The 17,768-nt window shown below is 39.7% G+C and overlaps 1 protein-coding gene across 1 annotated transcript; it reads right to left on the bottom strand.

Annotated features, from left to right (window-relative positions):
* Positions 1-63: 63 nt before the first annotated feature.
* On the bottom strand, positions 64-13,899 carry LOC134100436 (myosin heavy chain, fast skeletal muscle-like). The gene is made up of 40 exons (XM_062553629.1): positions 13,873-13,899; positions 13,652-13,699; positions 13,045-13,260; positions 12,794-12,937; positions 12,550-12,706; positions 12,410-12,437; positions 12,148-12,274; positions 11,970-12,062; positions 11,578-11,641; positions 11,389-11,487; positions 11,204-11,307; positions 10,983-11,121; positions 10,607-10,725; positions 10,268-10,417; positions 10,017-10,187; positions 9,630-9,930; positions 9,469-9,533; positions 9,294-9,381; positions 9,080-9,197; positions 8,866-8,989; positions 8,613-8,749; positions 6,744-6,999; positions 6,383-6,625; positions 6,124-6,300; positions 5,885-6,030; positions 5,702-5,792; positions 5,231-5,620; positions 4,890-5,135; positions 4,604-4,800; positions 4,313-4,496; positions 2,905-3,070; positions 2,678-2,802; positions 2,281-2,589; positions 1,961-2,164; positions 1,748-1,873; positions 1,480-1,650; positions 1,281-1,385; positions 753-848; positions 289-420; positions 64-197 (listed from the first exon to the last, which is right to left on the bottom strand). The coding sequence occupies exons 3-40, from the start codon at positions 13,246-13,248 to the stop codon at positions 177-179; spliced, it is 5,817 nt and encodes a 1,938-aa protein (XP_062409613.1). The 5' UTR covers positions 13,249-13,260; positions 13,652-13,699; positions 13,873-13,899; the 3' UTR covers positions 64-176.
* Positions 13,900-17,768: the final 3,869 nt, after the last annotated feature.

The raw sequence follows: 17,768 nt of genomic DNA, 5'->3' as shown, positions 1-17,768 counted from the left end.
CATCTTACAAATTCCTATCACAATTAGTTCTGATTCTGATTAAAAAACAATGTAGTCAAGTCATATATTCTGAAAATACTTTTATTATGTTGTAACTTGTAGTTACAGAAAAGCCTCAATAAACAGGATATTAATCCAGAATCAGATGAGTGACTAGATGGAAGATTTCTCAGGATTTACTCTGCAGCTTCCTTGGCCTAAGGAAGAGAAATTAAGAAATGGATTGAAATGAAATATGAACACATGATAAATCTTATAATTAATTGAGATATGGTAAATTAAATTTACCTTTCCAGAATCACGGCTCTTGGCTCTCAGCTTGTTGACCTGGGATTCAGCAATGTCAGCACGTTCCTCAGCCTCCTCCAGTTCATGCTGAACCTTCCTGAACTTTGACAGGTGGGAGTTGGATTGCTCCTCCTAACAATGAGAAAACACGTTTGAGTGCAGAGGCTTCTGTTTTGAAGCAAACCAATATAGTTTTGTGTCTATGAAGATTATTTTAGGGTCTAGGTGGTAGCTTTTTTTTAAGTTCACTTTGATAACACTGGACTGAAAGGAATAAGAGATACAAATATTCCGTGTTCATCCTTCTGTTGCATATATTTCAACTGATGGTGGTAGGATGAACCAAAAAGTTGTTTATCCTATATTGATTTTAGTCCATGCAGTGCTTTCAAATTAAATCATAATTTTTATTAATTCAAAAGGCAAGACATATGACCACATAAGCAACACATGAAACTACTTACAGCTTCCTCAGCCTGTCTCTTGTAGGCTTTGACCTTCAGCTGCAGCTTGTCAACTAGGTCCTGCAATCTGTGGACATTTTTCTTGTCCTCCTCAGTCTGAAAAGGAAAAACAAACTGTCAATCACTGTCCTCCCTGAGTTTAAAGAGGACCCATGCAGGTTTGGCGATTTCTTCGCTGTTTTCTCGTTTTACGCTTGCAGGTTTCTCTGCAGACCTTCCCCTACAGCTTTAGTGTGTATATTTTAAAACAATACTCATTCATTTAGTCTACCTTTTTAAAAAGCATGATCACGAGGCTGTGAGACTTTCTGTTAGTCAGTGTACCAGCCCGCTGACCCAAAGTTGCAAGTGTTTTTTTCTGCTTACAGACACTAGGTGGAAGTGAAACGGTCACCATTCAACCCGAAAAGAGACCAAATATAACCATTCCAATGACTCCAAAGCTGTTCAGTTGAGGTAAATTATGCTTAAAAAAACTTGCATAGTCCCCCTTGTTAATGTTAAATAGTAGTTAAACAAACACTGTACCTGATAGGTAAGCTCCTTCACTCTCCTCTCGTATTTGCGGACTCCCTTGACAGCATCAACACCACGTCGTTGTTCAGTCTCAACCTCACTTTCCAGCTCACGAACCTTTACATAAGCAAGACTTTAATTTTAGACAATATCTTAATCATATTCATTATATTCTGAAAAGTTTTCTTCACTCCCAAATGTATTCACTTACTCTGGACTCCAGTTTCTGAAGTTGTTTCTTGCCACCCTTCATCGCCAGATTCTCAGCCTCATCCAGGCGGTGCTGGAGATCCTTCACAGTGACCTCCAGGTTTTTCTTCATCCTCTCCAGATGAGAACTGGTGTCCTGCTCCTTCTTCAACTCCTCTGCCATCATGGCAGCCTGATTAATGGGAAATTGTGTTTTAGATCACACAAGCAACATACAGTATTTAGCTTAAAATATACAGTATTAAAATTCAAGACAAATAATTGCTCACATCAGTGATGGATTTCTTGGCCTTGTCCTCTGCATTTCTAGCCTCTTGGACAATATCATCAACCTCACCTTGAACCTGAACCAAGTCACCCTCAAGCTTCTTCTTGGTGTTAATCAGACTTGTGTTCTAAAATTCACAAATCAAATCATGTTAGTTATGAACTGAAAGGTGTACATGTTCAATTCATTCATTTTGGAACACTCCTCTCTCTACCTGGGAGTGTAGGAGGCCAACACGCTCACTGGCATCAACAAGCTCCTGTTCAGCCACTTTGCGGCTTCTCTCTGTCTGCTCCAGGGCAGCTCTGAGCTCCTCAATCTCAGCGATCATCAAGGTGTTCCTGCGCTCCACCATGGCAACCTGCTCCTTCATGTCATCCTGTCCTCTGACAGCATCATCAAGATGCAGTTGGGCATCCTAATGAAATAACATGGAAGAACAAAATATGCATCATGCTACACCATTAAACATGCAGTAATTATGGTATGGTAGGATCATACAGGATCCTTGTTCTAATTTATTGCATAACTGACCTTGAGTTGACCCTGCACATTTCTCAGTTGTTTCTGGGACTCAGTTGCCTGGCGATTAGCATGGCTTAGTTGAATCTCCATTTCATTGAGGTCTCCCTCCATCTTCTTTTTGATCCTCAGGGCATCATTTCTACTCCTGACCTCAGAGTCCAGAGTGCTCTGCATGGATTCAGTAATCCTCTGGGCGTTCCTCTTAATCTGCTCCATCTCCTCATCCTTCTCTGCAAGTTTCCTGTCAACCTCACCCTTAATCTGGTTGAGTTCAAGTTGGACACGAAGAATCTTGGACTCCTCATGCTCAAGAGTTCCCTAAACAAGATATCGTAGAAGTATAAAATATATATAACATCATCATTTATATTTCTCACTGTGTAAGAAAGCCTTTCTGAATTTCTACCTCGGCCTCTTCCAGGGCTGTTTGGATCTCTGACTTCTCAGTCTCAACAGTCTTCTTGGCCTTCTCCAGCTCGTGGATGCTCTTTCCAGTCTCACCAAGCTGCTCAGTCAGGTCAGAGATCTCCTCTGCAAATATGCAATTATGTTACATTAAACATATTATATGGACGTTTAAGAATATATTTTGGATATAATGTGTGGAATATGTATTGGGTAATTCTGACTCACGTTGCAAATTCTTGCTCTCCCTCTTCAGGGTCTCAAGGTGGTCTAGAGACTCTTCATAGGAGTTCTTCATCTTAAACAGCTCAGTGCTGAGAGAACGTGCCTCTTTCTGGGCACCCTCCAGCTCAGCCTGACCCTCCTCATACTTCTGCTTCCATTCTGCAAGGACCTTTTAGAAACAGTTTTTGTTTTGAGGTTTATACTAATTTACATACATTCCACCAGTGATGCGCGGGCTGATCCAAATCGAGCGGGCGACCGCGGTCACCCGCGGTTATGGGTCAAGAAAAATATTTTTAATGATATTCGGGTTATGTTTGGTCGGGTCGGTAAAAAAAAATATGCCGTTAATTTTTTGTCATTTATATCGTACATAATTGTCTTTAGAAGAGAAAGACATAATTTGCAGCATTCCCACTGAAACGCAAGTCTATCCCCCACATTTTGTCACGAACATGTAGAAATGCACTTGTTGTTTCTGCGTAGACAGACCCTCGGCTACACTTGACATGCAGTTGTGTTCTGTTCTCATAGCATATGCTTTCTCTGTCTATGATCTGCAGCTTTTTTCTCTAACTGCTGTCCTCCTCGACAGAATATTCGGCTACTGAGCAGCAAAGTTGCCGATGCAATGCGTGCTTCTCAAGTCTGATCATTTGCAGCAAGATCGAATGGTATAATGGAAAGAAAAATAAACTAAACGTTTCCCAAATCAGGAAATACTTCTTAATTTAATGTCATCAAGGCATAGCCTACAATATGAGCATCCTTGCACAACTTAAAAAGTGGCTCGTTGGAAAGCCCCACGTCTGCTCTTTCGTGCAATAAAGGTTTCATCTCGCTGCAATTTAATCGCGGAGCAATGACGCACTCAATCGGGCTCTATGGGTTTTGTTTTTTGTTTTGGTCTATTGATGAAGACGTTAATAAAGAGTTTCTTAATAATATTCTATGCCTGCATTTCATGCTTGGGAGAGCTTCAAAGCATTCATGTGAGGAACGGCTGAAACAGAATTTGTATAGGAAAATCCTTAGGCTAATTGTTCAATGTTGAGTCAAATAGCCTAATTTTTGGATGAATGCTGACACGGAACAAAAAAAAGGTAGACTAAATGCATGTTTCCCAAGTTCTGAGCAATTATAGGCTATATATAATTACGCAATATATATTATTGTTTTACATGCATATGAGATACCAGTTTTGCGTAGCTCAATGACGCTACGACTAAGTTAGACTACATTTTACAATAAGCGGGTTGGGAAGCGGGTCAGGTCCAGTATTTCAATAATTATTTTTTGCGGTCCGAGTTGCGGTCGGGTTAGTTGTAAACGGCGGGGCGGGGCGGGTCGTTCAGACACGTACCCGCGCATCACTGCATTCCACATGTCAATGATGTTTTGGAAGTATTACCTTGTCAAAGTTTCTTTGCTTCTTGTCAAGGTTGGCAGCAAGAGCATTGGCTCTCTCTACATCGATCATGAGATCCTCAACCTCACCCTGGAGTCTCTGCTTGGTCTTATCTAGAGAGGCACATTTTGAGTTGGTAGCCTCGATTTGCTCCTCAGCCTCTTGAAGACGCTGGGCTAGCTTTTTTCTGAAGTAAAAAGCATCAGATTGAACAGAAAACATGACATTTTTTAAGAATGTTATAGTGGACAAAATCCACATCCAAAACTGTGTCTTTGCATCTTTAGCACATACTTGGACTCCTCAAGCTCCTCAGTGCGCTGGATGGCATCAGTTTCATACTTGCTCCTCCACTGAGCAACCTCGCTGTTGGCCTTGGACATGCCACGTTGAAGCTCAGCCTTTGCTTCCTGCTCCTCCTCAAACTGCTCCCTTAGAAGGTCACAGTCGTGGCGAGCTGACTGAACAGCATGGGCCAGGGCATTCTTGGCCTTTTTGTTAACAATTAAGGGTGTTCATTAAAGCATTTCATGTAATTTATGTAATCCAATTTCTTAATTTCATGCATAGATATCAGTACCTTGACTTCCTCTTCATTCAGTCTCTTCAGCTCCTCAACTTGCTGAGTGAAGGCCTGCTTGCTTCTGGTCAGCTGAGACACAAGAGCATCTTTCTCCTCCACCTGGCGGGCAAGCTCACCATTTTCAGTCTGAAGTCTTGCTCTCTGAGCGCTGAGGTCATTGACCTGTCGGACACCCTCATCACTCTTGGCCTTGATTTCACTGAATTGGTCTTCAAGGGTGCGGCACATCTTCTCCAGATTTGTCTGTTTATGATAATGTGCGTTTGTAGCAAAAAGTTAATGAAATTATTGTTAGTTGACTTGTTTACAAATAACATAAAGGTAAACATCTCACCAACCTTAGATTTAGCAACAGCCTCCATGTTGCTGGAGAGATCATCAATCTCCATCTTGTATTCACTCTTCTCCTTCTCAAGCTTCTGCTTGACACGTTGGAGGTTGTCAATCTGCTCTCCCAGCTCAGCCACACTGTCAGCCTGCTTCTTGCGGAGAGCTGATGCAGTGGCCTCATGCTGCAGGGTGGACTCTTCAAGGTCACGACGCAACTTCTGGAACTCTGCCTCACGCTTTTTGTTCATCTCAATTTGAGCAGCAGTGGCTCCACCAGCTTCCTCAAGCCTTTCACTAATCTCTTCAAGTTCCCTGGAGAGATCCGCTCTCTGCTTCTCAACCTTGGCGCGAGCTGCACGCTCAGACTCAATCTCTTCCTCCAGTTCCTCAATGCGGGCCTTTTGCAAAAAAATATTATATTAGTAAGACAGAAAACGGCAAAAATGTTCAGAGTTTGAGTTGGTGGAGAATAATTAAACCTGAAGCTCCTTGATCTTTTTCTGCAGCTGAGCACCAAGTGATTGTTCATCTTCAACCTTACTCAGAAGTTGACTTATTTCAAAGTCTTTCCTGATTAAAAAAGGAAAGGAGGAATCATTTCTGAAGTTGGCTGCATATATGGAAATTGAACAGTGATATGTTGTAATAGATAATGCATTTACTTCTTTATCTTCTCTTCAGACTGCTGCTTGTCATTCTCCAGATCCATGATGGACTCCTGAGCCAGCTTCAGGTCACCTTCAAGCTTTCTCTTGGCTCTCTCAAGGTCCATACGGAGCTTCTTTTCTTGCTCCAGGGAACCTTCAAGCTGCCAATTAGAAGTGTGAGGTGAGTGCATGGTAAATGGTCAAATTGAAGTGAGTTGAGAAGTGAGCTGTCAAATGTTGTGTTTTGTACTTACATCATCCACTTGCTGTTCAAGCTTAGTCTTGGACTTGGTCAGAGTGTTGACTTTGTCTTCCTCTGCTTGAAGATCATCAAGAGTCTGCTGATGGGCCTCTTGAAGGGCTTTCTTCTCCTTTGTCAGCTTAGCAATGGACTCATCCTGAGAGGCCATCTCTTCAGTCAGGTTCTTGACCTGCATAGAAGATTTTACATGAGTTAACAGTGAAACTTTATTTCTTACAGATTACATTGGTTGGCCCTTTATAATTACTAACCTTGTTCTCAGTGGCATGTTTCTCTTTCTCCACTTTGGCCAAGGTCAACTCCAGATCATCAATGTCCTTCTTGAGCTCAGAGCACTCATCCTCCAGTTTCCTCTTCTTGGCAGTCAGCTCAGCATTGATTTCCTCCTCATCCTCCAGTCTCTCGGTTGTCTCTTTGAGCTTGGCCTCGAGCTGAATCTTACTTTTGATAAGACCCTCACACCTCTCCTCAGCATCATTGAGACCTTCACTTCCCTATTGTAAATATAAGATGAAGACATGACATCTAATTTGTATTGAAAACACAGTGCTGATACTAGGTAGTGGTATGATTGTGAATATATGATTGTGAAATGGTACAGTAGACACATACAGATGCCACTTGCAGTGCCAGGTCATTCCTTTCTTGCACCAGGGAAACCATTTTCTCCTCTAGCTCCTTCTTCTTCGCTGTTGCCTTTGCAAAGTCCACTTTGATTTTTTCATAGTTCTCCTTCAAGTTGGCCAGCTCCTTCTCAGTTTCAGCACTCTTCAGCAAAGGTTTGATCTTGTAGTAAACCTTCATCCAAGGCCAAGTCTTGACATTCATGAATGACCGAATATTGTACTGGATGGTGTAGATAGCCTCCCTACAAATGAAAGGTGGTGAAATGTACTGTATCTTTAAATCAAGGCCAAGTCTTGACATTCATGAATGAGCATATATTGAATGGTGAAGATAGGCTCCCTATGCAAGAAGAGTGGTGAAATGTATCATTGAATATTGGTTGTAGAATTATGATTACATGAATTGTATAGAAAGTAGGGATGTAACCATATCAAATTCTCACAATATGATAATACCCCGATAACAAGTCCACATTAAGATATTTATTGCAATACTGCTGAGATAACAATATTATCACCATATCACCGAAGTCTGGTACTGTGGCGGGTAATAGACGACCAATATTAATATGAAAGCCAAGTCAGATTTGGCGCAAGGTCTTAATAGGTCATTAGATGATAACATGAATGCTAAGTTATAATGTTGATATTAATATGCAAAAATTGACCATTACATGTCATGTCCGATATGCATGAACATGAAGTGAAACTATTGGTTTCTTTCCTCAGTCTAAATAAAATGCTTATTGATGTCATTTGATAGACCTATTTCAGGTCATGTTCATTAAAATCAAAATCAATATATATTACCTTAAAGGTATACTATGCAACGTTTTTCAGTTAATCAATTCGTTCCATACTATTATATATGATTAAATGAGTCATTACCGGTTGAACAGTGTTTTTTTTGGCCGCTCTAGTGGTCTGTAGCGGTAAAACCACACTTGCAACTTCAGGAGACACCGGGCACGCACCCATGCTCTACTCCAGGAAGTGTCATGTAAAGTCTCATGAAAAGGCACGGCAGACTGACCGATTGAGGAGTTTTGTCAAATATACACGCTAAAGCTGTAGGGGAAGCTCTGCAGAGAAATATGCAAGCATAAAACGAGCGAAAATGAAAAGTGAAAGCGAAACTGGCGATGAAATCGCCAATCCTACATAGTATACCTTTAAATGTGTCCTCCTTCACAGCTTTTCCTTTTTTTGGCTACTATGTTTCAGTCTGACTACGATTTTCTCTATAGGCCATGAACCAATTGTCCTTTGTCTGACACCTCTGTGAATTGATACTCGTGTTTGTGTGTGTATGTGTGTGTGTGTGTATGTGTGTGTGTGTGTGTGTGTGTGTGTGTGTGTGTGTGTGTGTGTGTGTGTGTAGCCTGTACATGATGAAAATGGACAGATCCCGTCATTGGCTTAACTTTTATAAAAGGTCTAATAAGCGCATCAGATGTCGAAATAGCATGGGACACTTGACACTTGAAACTCTTCTATTAATGCTCTGTATTGTCTCGCGAACACTGGCATCTACCATTCTTGTTGTACTAGATCTGTAGAGGCAACTGGCAGGCAGATAGCAAATGATAATAGGCACGCATAGGGGGATGGTCTCTGTAATTCTCATTTTCCGTTCCCTGCTGAAACAAAACAGTTTTCTGCCCAGAAGACCTATCATTTGATACCGTCACGTCCATGAAAATATCAAGACACTTTTGCTATTGCATTATCGTGAATTTGACAATACTGTTACATCCCTACCAATTGAGAGAGATACCGAGATGGACTATAATTAATACTAATCATACTATAACAGTCTTTCAGACTTCTGACTTCTTTTGATATACAAATTTACCTCCTTTCCATCATCTTCACAAACTCCCTCCTCATCAGGTATGCACGGCAGAGAGCCTGAGTCATTGTGACCAAGGTTGCCAGTTTCTCATCTCGCATCTCCTCAAGGGTACCCAGCAGACCAGCTTTGAAGAACACCTGAGGGAAAAAGGAAAATATAAGCATGAATACAAGAGTTGAATTTAAGCATTGACGCAGAAAAAGCTGTGCTCAAGGTTGTACTCATGGGAAACAGACAATAGATTGCATGAAACCTTTGTGTGTCCAAACTTGTACTGTGTGTGATCAACATCAATGGATCCCAAGAGCTTCTCAGCAGCCTTCTTGTTGTCAATGAACTGACCCTCAGGGATGACACTGGCATTCAGCACTTTGTATCTGAAGAAAATAAATAAATGTCCATTATATGTTCCCGCTCTAAATGCAGTAATGAATATGTGTAATACTTCATTGGCTTTCTCGGTTCACCTCTGCTTGAAGTCACCGTAGAGGATTCTGCTTGGGAAACCCTTTCTGCAAATTCTGATACCCTCCAGCACACCATTGCACCTGAGCTGATGGATAACCAGGAAGTTCTGCATATAACCTGCATGTTAGATAGAGGTCATGAGATCTCATATTCTCAATGTAATAGATGAATAATGCATATACTGTATCTTCATTCATTACCAAACACTCTCACCTGGTTTCTTAATTTCATTTGGAATCAGACAACGCACAAAGTGAGGATGGGTGCTCCTCAAGTTGGTCATTAGCTTGCCCAAGTTCTCCTGTTGAGATACAAATGCAATCAAAACATTCCCTCACCTTTCTTTAGGATGATTGTTTTTTTCTTATTATTGGTTTAGTATACTTACCCTGAACTGCGATGACACAGTCTGCATTGAGCCACCCTTCTTCTTCTTCTTACCACCACCAGGCTCTGGTGACATACAAATGAATAATTCAGTAATTGAGTTACATGAAAATGTATATTTGGGATATTTTTATATTTGCTTTGTGTAGTGTGTTTTGTTACCCTCAACAACAGGTGGGTACAAGACAGGCAGGAGTTTTACTCCCGACTTCTGGTACAGCTGCACAACAGAATCATTCAGTGGATCCTTGTTCTTGTCCAGCCACCCACCAACATTGTAGTCCACAGTGCCGGCATAGTGAACCAGAGAGAAGTGGGCCTCAGCCTTGCCTTTTTTGGGCTTGGGCTTCTCAAAGGCCTTAGTTTTGCCAAGATGCTGGTCATACAGCTTGTTTTTAAAAGTGACGTCAGAGGCTTTGGGGAACATGCACTCCTCTTCAAGGATGGCGAAGATTCCCATAGGCTGTTGGAAAAATTAGCTTAGTTTTAAAAGTGGGTACTATAAAACAACAGAAACTTGCTTGACTCATTTGACTGATTGAAAGTGACCTTCTCAATGAGCTCAATGCAAGCAGCTAAGTCCATGCCGAAGTCAATGAACTCCCATTCAATGCCCTCTTTCTTGTACTCCTCTTGCTCCAGAACGAACATGTGGTGGTTGAAGAACTGTTGCAGTTTCTCATTGGTGAAGTTGATGCACAGCTGCTCCATGCTGTTGAACTGTGTTGGGGGATTTTTGTATATTATTCGTGAAAGAAATTATAAGAAATTAATAATGTTGGTGAAAGTTTTGTTCTCACATCAAAAATCTCAAAGCCAGCGATATCCAGCACACCAATGAAGAACTGCCTTGACTTTTTAGTGTCCAACATCTGGTTGATACGTATAACCATCCACAAGAACATTCTCTCATAGATGGACTTGGACAAGGCCGACACTGAGTTATGGACCTGAAACAGAATATTAAAGCAAAGATCATGCGATGTTCAGAGATAATCAAGTGTAATGCTTATTCGATAAAAGCAGGCCATTTCATTGCAATTAATTACAATTGCAATTATTCACTTAATTCTGTCAAGACACCGTCAAGTGGTTTGTGATGTTTACCGTAGTAAACTTTTAAGTGAATAAAATTGTACCTGCTGCACAGTCTGACCCTTGGTGACAAACTCATTTCCGACTTTCACTCTTGGGTAGCACAAAGCCTTCAGCATGTCAGCGGAGTTCAGACCCAGGAGGTAAGCGACTTTGTCAGCATCTAAAAACAGTGCAACAGTGTAGCATGTTGGTGGTTTGGAATGAATAGCGGCCAATTATATCATACTCCACTGACTGATTCAGTAGAGTGTTATACAGTAACCTACTGTACTGTACCCTCAGGCATGGTGTACAGTAGCAGTGACAATGGTTCTGCTTGAGAATCAGTCAAAAATGAATGAGTGAATGGATAAATAAATAAGAGTAGAGTACCCTTTAGTTATTACTAGAAGTGACTGGTCCATTAGTGTAACTTACCCTCAGTGCCATCAGGCTCAGCCTGCTCCTCGCGCTGCTTCTGCTTGAATTTCATGTTGCCATGATGGAGCACAGCACCAGTCAGCTTGTAAATGGTAATTTTCTCCTCTCCAGTGAAACCCAAGATATCAATCGCATCCTGGAATGATAAATTATTATTTGATTATTTTAAAGCTTTTCAGGAAATCTAAGGGGTTAAAACACATTATTGAACGACTTACGTCTGTGGCATCCAGCTCCTCTTTGTCATCAATGCTGGCCACAGTAATCTGACCCTGACTGCACATTGGGAAGTCATAGGGGTTGGTTGTGATGAGGGACATCTCTGTATGGGTGAAAAGTGAATTTAGAAATTCATAATTACATGTACTGATCTTTGAATGTTGTTTGAAAATATTAACCATACCTATCAGCTCAGGCTTGTGGTTGGTCATCATCTGGTAGAAGATGTGGTAGCCTCTCTCATCAGGAAGCTGGAATGTCACTCTAGACTTCTCCAGCAGGTCTTTGTAGGCAGGGAAGGATGCAATTTCATTTGATACATTTAAGGCATTCATGCTCATTTCTTTAAACACAAAACATTAGTTTTACTTACAAGTTTCAATATCAGCACTAGCCAGTTTTCCAGATGTGCCAAAGTGAATTCTGATGAATTTACCCTGTTTGAGATTACATTTTGAAACTACATTCATTCATGTAATTGAAGCTTTTAAACAAAGCAGGTTACAAGTGAAGAAAAATATTCAAGTATGCAATAAATATAAAAATATTAATAGACCTAAGTGTAACAATAAATACTGCTTTTACTATTACAAAAAACAAAAAATATGATAATATAGATGTTTAATTAGAAACTAGAGGATGTAAATACAGTATATATATATACACACTAATACGTGTTTTAGTTCAAAATAAAAGAAAACAAAGTTGGTGCTATCTAAAAATGACAAAACAGAGGTAAAAATTTAAATTAAAGACTAAACTTACAAAACGTGAAGAGTTGTCATTCCTCACAGTCTTGGCGTTACCATAAGACTCCAACAGTGGGTTGGCTGCAATAATCTGGTCTTCAAGAGATCCCTGGAAGTCCATAGATATATTGTTATTGAAGTTCATGACTGCTGTTGTATGCCAACTAGCCAATAAATATGCAAGGGGTCCCTGCCTTTATTTTTCCAGCGGTGGCTGCTGGAGCTTCTGCTGCCTTCTTCCCACCACCAGACACTGCAATTGTTGCAAAGTACTGGATGACACGTTTGGTGTTCACAGTCTTGCCAGCACCAGATTCTCCACTGTATTAAACAGAAGATATTGCAATTGTTCTAAAAGTGTACCATTATAGAAGAGACTGCCTCTAGATTTAAAGATCTAATTTATTGCTCTATTAAAACTGTAAAATGTTGTGTACAGGATGCATTGACACTTACGTGATCAGGATAGACTGATTCTCCCTGTCTGTGGGGCAAAACAGAGATTTACATGAACAGTTCATTTTACATGAATGATTCAAATATATAATGTATTCATATGATTCACTGTTGGTTTTAAAACTGGAAATATACAGTACCTTGGAGCATGAACTGATAGGCGTTGTCAGAGACAGAGAAGATGTGGGGTGGGGCCTCCACACGCTTCTTGCCTCTGTAGGCAGTCACCACCTCTTGATCGTATACTGGGAGCCACTTGTAGGGGTTCACAGTGACACAGAAAAGTCCAGAGTAGGTCTAGAATGAAAAAATAAAGAAGATGGTTTTCTGGCTTTTCCATTTCTGTTTTATTTTCTAAAATTGTATCAAAAGTGTAATGCTTACGTAGATCATCCATGCTGCATAACGCTCTTTGAGGTTATACAGGACAGCAGCTTCGTTGAGGTGGGTCATCATGGCCATGTCCTCAATCTTGTCGAACTTGGGAGGATTCATGGGGAAGACTTCATCTTCCTTCACTGTCCTTTCCTAAAACCAATGTAGAAAACAGCTTTAATAAAGAGATGTATACAAGAAACTTTCTATTCAAATTTCATTTTATCACTAGAGTAATTTTAATATCCTTTCTAAAGTACCTCCTTGGGTTCAAGCGTTTCAACAGTGGCTTTGCCACCTTCCTTCTTTTTAAGGGTACCCTTGAGGTACAACTCCTCTTTGTCAACCACATAGCAAGCACTCTTTGCATCAAAGGGCGCATTTTGGGCCTCAATTCTCTCCCTCTCAGGCTTACGAAGGTAGATGGCGGCTTTGCCGAACGCGGCCATTTCACCGTCCCCCATGGTTGCTGGTTACTGCATTAATCATAAACATGAAGAACAGTCAGTTTCAACATAAAATACTTCAATCACACAACTGAACACAATCAGACATGTACAGACACACTGCAAATAAAGTAGACAAATAGCAGGTGACAGTTATTAGGGGACAAAACCACAGTTGTTTGCCAGACCTCCAGATGGACGTTATCAATAGCCATTATTGCCATTATGGTGTAGGCATATCAGACACTGTCTGCAAAGATTAAATATGTCTATATAGATAAGACCTTGAAAGGAGCTACACCTATGCCATAGCAGTAATCAGTAAATACCCCTTAAAGACTAGAATGCAAACAGCTTGTTTTAATCATTTAGCTGTTCAGATAAGTCAGGTCCATTGTAAATCAGATGTAGCCTACCTTACCTTTTCCTCCCAAAAGAAGATGAATATTGATACAGTTGTTATGAGTATCTGAAAATGATTAAAAAAATAAAATAAATAAAGACAAGTATTTTAGTATATCAATAAATATAATGTAATGTTAAGCGTATTAGTTGCGTTAGAGATGAAGAAGTGCATTTTGCCATGACACATTCTCTGATAAGAGCACCTTCTTTCCGTGTCAGTGTCTGTGAAAGACTTACTGTGCACTGGAACCCCCTGGCCTCATCTGCAGCCCCCTCCCTCCTAGCAGGTCCTTTTATTGGCCTTTTTCTGTCAACGAAGCAGAGTTCTAATAAGGCAAGATGTGCTTGATTGATGTGTTTGGAAACATTTGATATCTGGAGATGCTCATTATGATAAAAAATCTGGTTATTTTTAACTGAGCAGAATAAAATGGAAGAAGTGTGGAAGTGACACATTTGGCAACGGTGCCCATGAATATGCTTTCACTATCAACAGAATAGTTTAGTTGTCATAAACTTTGATGCCAATGTTCTATAAATGCAATTGTTATCATATATCTCAATTATAGTGTAATGTCTATCCTATCATATTATGACCAAGGACTCTCTTCTCTGTGTTTACATGTGTTTAACAGCTTTGCGTAAGTTTTTGGTGATTGGAAATCAGTTTGCTAAATTTGATTTCCCGATGATTTGTAGGTTTGCTGAAATAAATTGCATGTGATTTACATATCCATCAAATATTAATGTTCTGCATCACCACCCACCACATATAACTGGCATGTATCCCTAGTTGTGTTTTGACAGTGACTGAAATAGTAACTTTTAGGGCAATATTCCAAAAGTGAAGAGCACAGCAATTTTATTACTGGTGTTCGATGACAGATTTCTTCTAAGCTCCCTAGATGCCTGGGCAGACTGCACCACCAAAAGTGCAAGATGGACAACATTGAAATTAAACTTAAAATTAGGTATCACAAAGAATAAGAAACCAGCCTCCATCTCCATTGTTTAAACACCATGTTGTCATATTTATTAGGAGACTGTGTATTATGTTTCATTCAGTTTGAAGGATAATTGTATCTTCCCAGCAGGGCTCGACATTTGCTGCTCAGTTCTCCCTTGGCCACCACATTTTACAAGCGTCAACAAGATTTGGTTGGCTTTGGCAACCAAAACCTCATGCCTTTTAAAAGTTAACATTGAGCCCGGCTTCCCAGAGTGTTCTAAACTGATTCAGCTTACATTGCAAAAATAAAATCTAACCAAGTGTTATTATGACTGGCATGCAGCGAAGCGGCGGTCAATAGGTTTAGTAATTTATTCGTTTATTTTTTAAAACTGTTCGTAACATCTCAGACATCCATGTAAAATCCATTCCACTTGATTGCAAGTGCTACAATGAAACTCCATCTCATTCTCTAGTTTTCTTTCCTGCTCCTCACAGCACGCATATGGTTATGGTTATGGTTATGGTTATGGTTATAGTTATTTAGCAGACGCCTTTGTCCAAAGCGACATACAAATAAATAACAATACAAATTAAATTAAATTAACAGTGAACAATTACAAAATAGGGAGAATAGCAATATTATCAATAAAACTGCAAAACAATCATTTTAAGCACTAACCTAATGAGAAATAAAACAATGCATATGAGAATAGCAATTAAATAAGTCATTCAATCAATCATATAATAACAATAACTATGGCATGGTAAGGCTAAATTTAAGGACAATAGCAAAAATAAACGTCACATTCTATCAATGGACAAATTGTAACTCATTCCACCAACATGGAACCCCTGAAGAATAGGATCTACAATTTGCCCTAGCATAGAGGCCTAGGCGCTCACACAGAGACAAATGAGAGGTCAAATTCAAGCCTTCTTGTTTTCATTACAGCCGCTCTAGGTAACGTTAAATCTGTGTCAAAAGACCACTGCTGATATTACTGAGCAGTTTTTGTGAGTGCTACTTTATTAATATTTGAGAAACTGTGGAAAAGGGGCTGTGACCGCACTGCATAGGCTGCAGTGCCAAGACGGCGCAGCAAATGAGCTTCAGAAACAATCTTTAAAGAGGACATAGAATGGATGAATTCCTGATGTTAAAATAGTATATACTGTACTCAACTTAGATTAAAAAAACTCAATTGCAATTTTACCCAATTAAAAACATATATTAGGCTGGGTATTGAAATGGTCTATTTGACTAAATGGTGCCCTCCTTGGCAACCACAAGTGAACTTCAATGGCTTTGCGATATCTGGCATCACAAGCAGGCTTTGTTCTTATTCACCAATTTTTTGTGGCTATTTCTAAGTTCAAGATTTTCAAATGAAGGAGGGCACAAGCCTCATGTTCATGATGGGTCATTCCGTGTCAAATCACCCAATTTCAGCTACATTTGGAAAGTGACCCTCTCCAAAGAAATCTGAAATAAATCAGATTTCCTTATATGTCCTTATAGTCCATATATGAGTGGGGAAAAAACCTGATGAAATTTGTGGCACATACCTTTCGAATTAGAAGCCTTCAAAAGTGATGATGTCTTTTCACATAATGGACATATGGACATCTGAGGCTATAAGGTGAAAAATAGTTTTGAAGAAATGTGTAGGCAGAGTGTCTAAGCCACATGTGGAGGAGCTGAGATTCTGTACTGTTTTTTCAAGTGTTTCATGGTCTATCAAGTTGAACTCTGACATCAAGTTAAGCTTCCCTCTATTTGTAGCTGGAAGTTCCAGGTGTAATTTGTAATGTAGCAGATAGGTTGTCAACATGTGATCTGGGAAAGAAGTGGGAAAATGAATGTCATGAAGGAACATTAAAAAGGGGGGGGGGGGGGGGGGGGGAGTTCTAAAATTCAGTGCATTGCCGGATGCAGAAAAGACCAGTTGAGATCAGGTATTTTAAAAAGATACTTGATGAGTTATCTCCTTTTCATTAATGCGTCTTGGATCCAGGCAATAGCGTTGTGAGCCCTCATACCTTTTGATGAATACTTTTATGTGATGGAAACATGGTCATTTTCATCAAGTGAAATACCTGCTCTAAACGGCATCTGACGCTTTTTCTGCATCTGACAATGCACTGAACTTTAGAAACCCCTTTTTTCTTGAATATGTTCTGTTATGACTTTCATTTTCCAACTTCTATGGTGGTGTAGAAAACTGTTACAAAGATGGCAAGCTAAATCCTCTTGCTGCATGTATGATCAGTCAGTCTTATGTGTGTATATTTTCCTTGATCAGTTTATTTTGTTCAGTTTATGTTGTTCATGTTGCAATCATTACTTGGAGCAATTCAACTATGAACCATAAAATGTGTGTTTAGATTGGATATGTGCAGCAAACAAGTGACTCTCTTACTCTTCCATTGACTTCCATTGTATTAAAACAGCACCTCATGTGGTGCAAAGTGGTACTGCAGATCGAATCCAAGTTCAGTGGATTTATAGAGAATATTTTCCAAAAATCATATCTGAAATAAAGAAACTCAGCAACAAGCCCAAATTTAAAACAGATGATCCGCACATACAAAATGATATATGAAAATTTAAAAAAAATCCTGTTAACTGTCCACATGGTGAAATGATAGGACGGAAATGGGCTTTTTGAAAATCAAGCCCAATTAAAACAAAATGCTCTGACAATACGACAACGATTACAACCAAAGTTGATGCATGGACATGACCTTATAGTCCATATATGAGTGGGGAAAAAACCTGATGAAATTTGTGGCACATACCTTTCGAATGAGAAGCCTTCAAAAGTGATGATGTCTTTTCACATAATGAATTTATAGCCATTTTCAGAGCTTTGCAGAGGGGAAATTACACAAGATACCTCTGATCTGATTAGATTTCTTAATTCAACAGGAAAATGTGCTTCCATTCACATAGTTTCACTGATGTGTGTGAAATACCAAAAGAGTAAATAATGTTGCGAGTTGACAAAAAGGATTGTTCACCATAATGCTTAAAATGACTTGAAGCTTCAAAGGGCTGTAGATTTTAAACCATTAGTGATCCAGGTATACTATTTCAGATTTGTGCATAGGTTTAGTCTACAAACACCTGTGATTTTTTTCAGATTTTTTTCGGAGAGGGTCACTTTCCGGCACTGGGTGA

The sequence above is a fragment of the Sardina pilchardus genome, chromosome 14, assembly GCF_963854185.1.
Source record: "Sardina pilchardus chromosome 14, fSarPil1.1, whole genome shotgun sequence".
NCBI lineage: Eukaryota > Metazoa > Chordata > Actinopteri > Clupeiformes > Clupeidae > Sardina > Sardina pilchardus.
This window is presented reverse-complemented; position numbering and strand designations above follow the sequence as displayed.

What these genes read in the sequence shown, in the direction of transcription:
- LOC134100436 (XM_062553629.1), bottom strand. Translation starts at nt 13,248, where the DNA reads ATGGGGGACGGTGAAATGGCCGCGTTCGGCAAAGCCGCCATCTACCTT. An exon ending in GCATTGAGCTCATTGAGAAG is followed by an intron (nt 9,931 to 10,016) that starts GTCACTTTCAAT and finishes TTTTTCCAACAG; the next exon opens with CCTATGGGAATCTTCGCCAT. An exon ending in AAATGAAATTAAGAAACCAG is followed by an intron (nt 9,198 to 9,293) that starts GTGAGAGTGTTT and finishes TCTAACATGCAG; the next exon opens with GTTATATGCAGAACTTCCTG.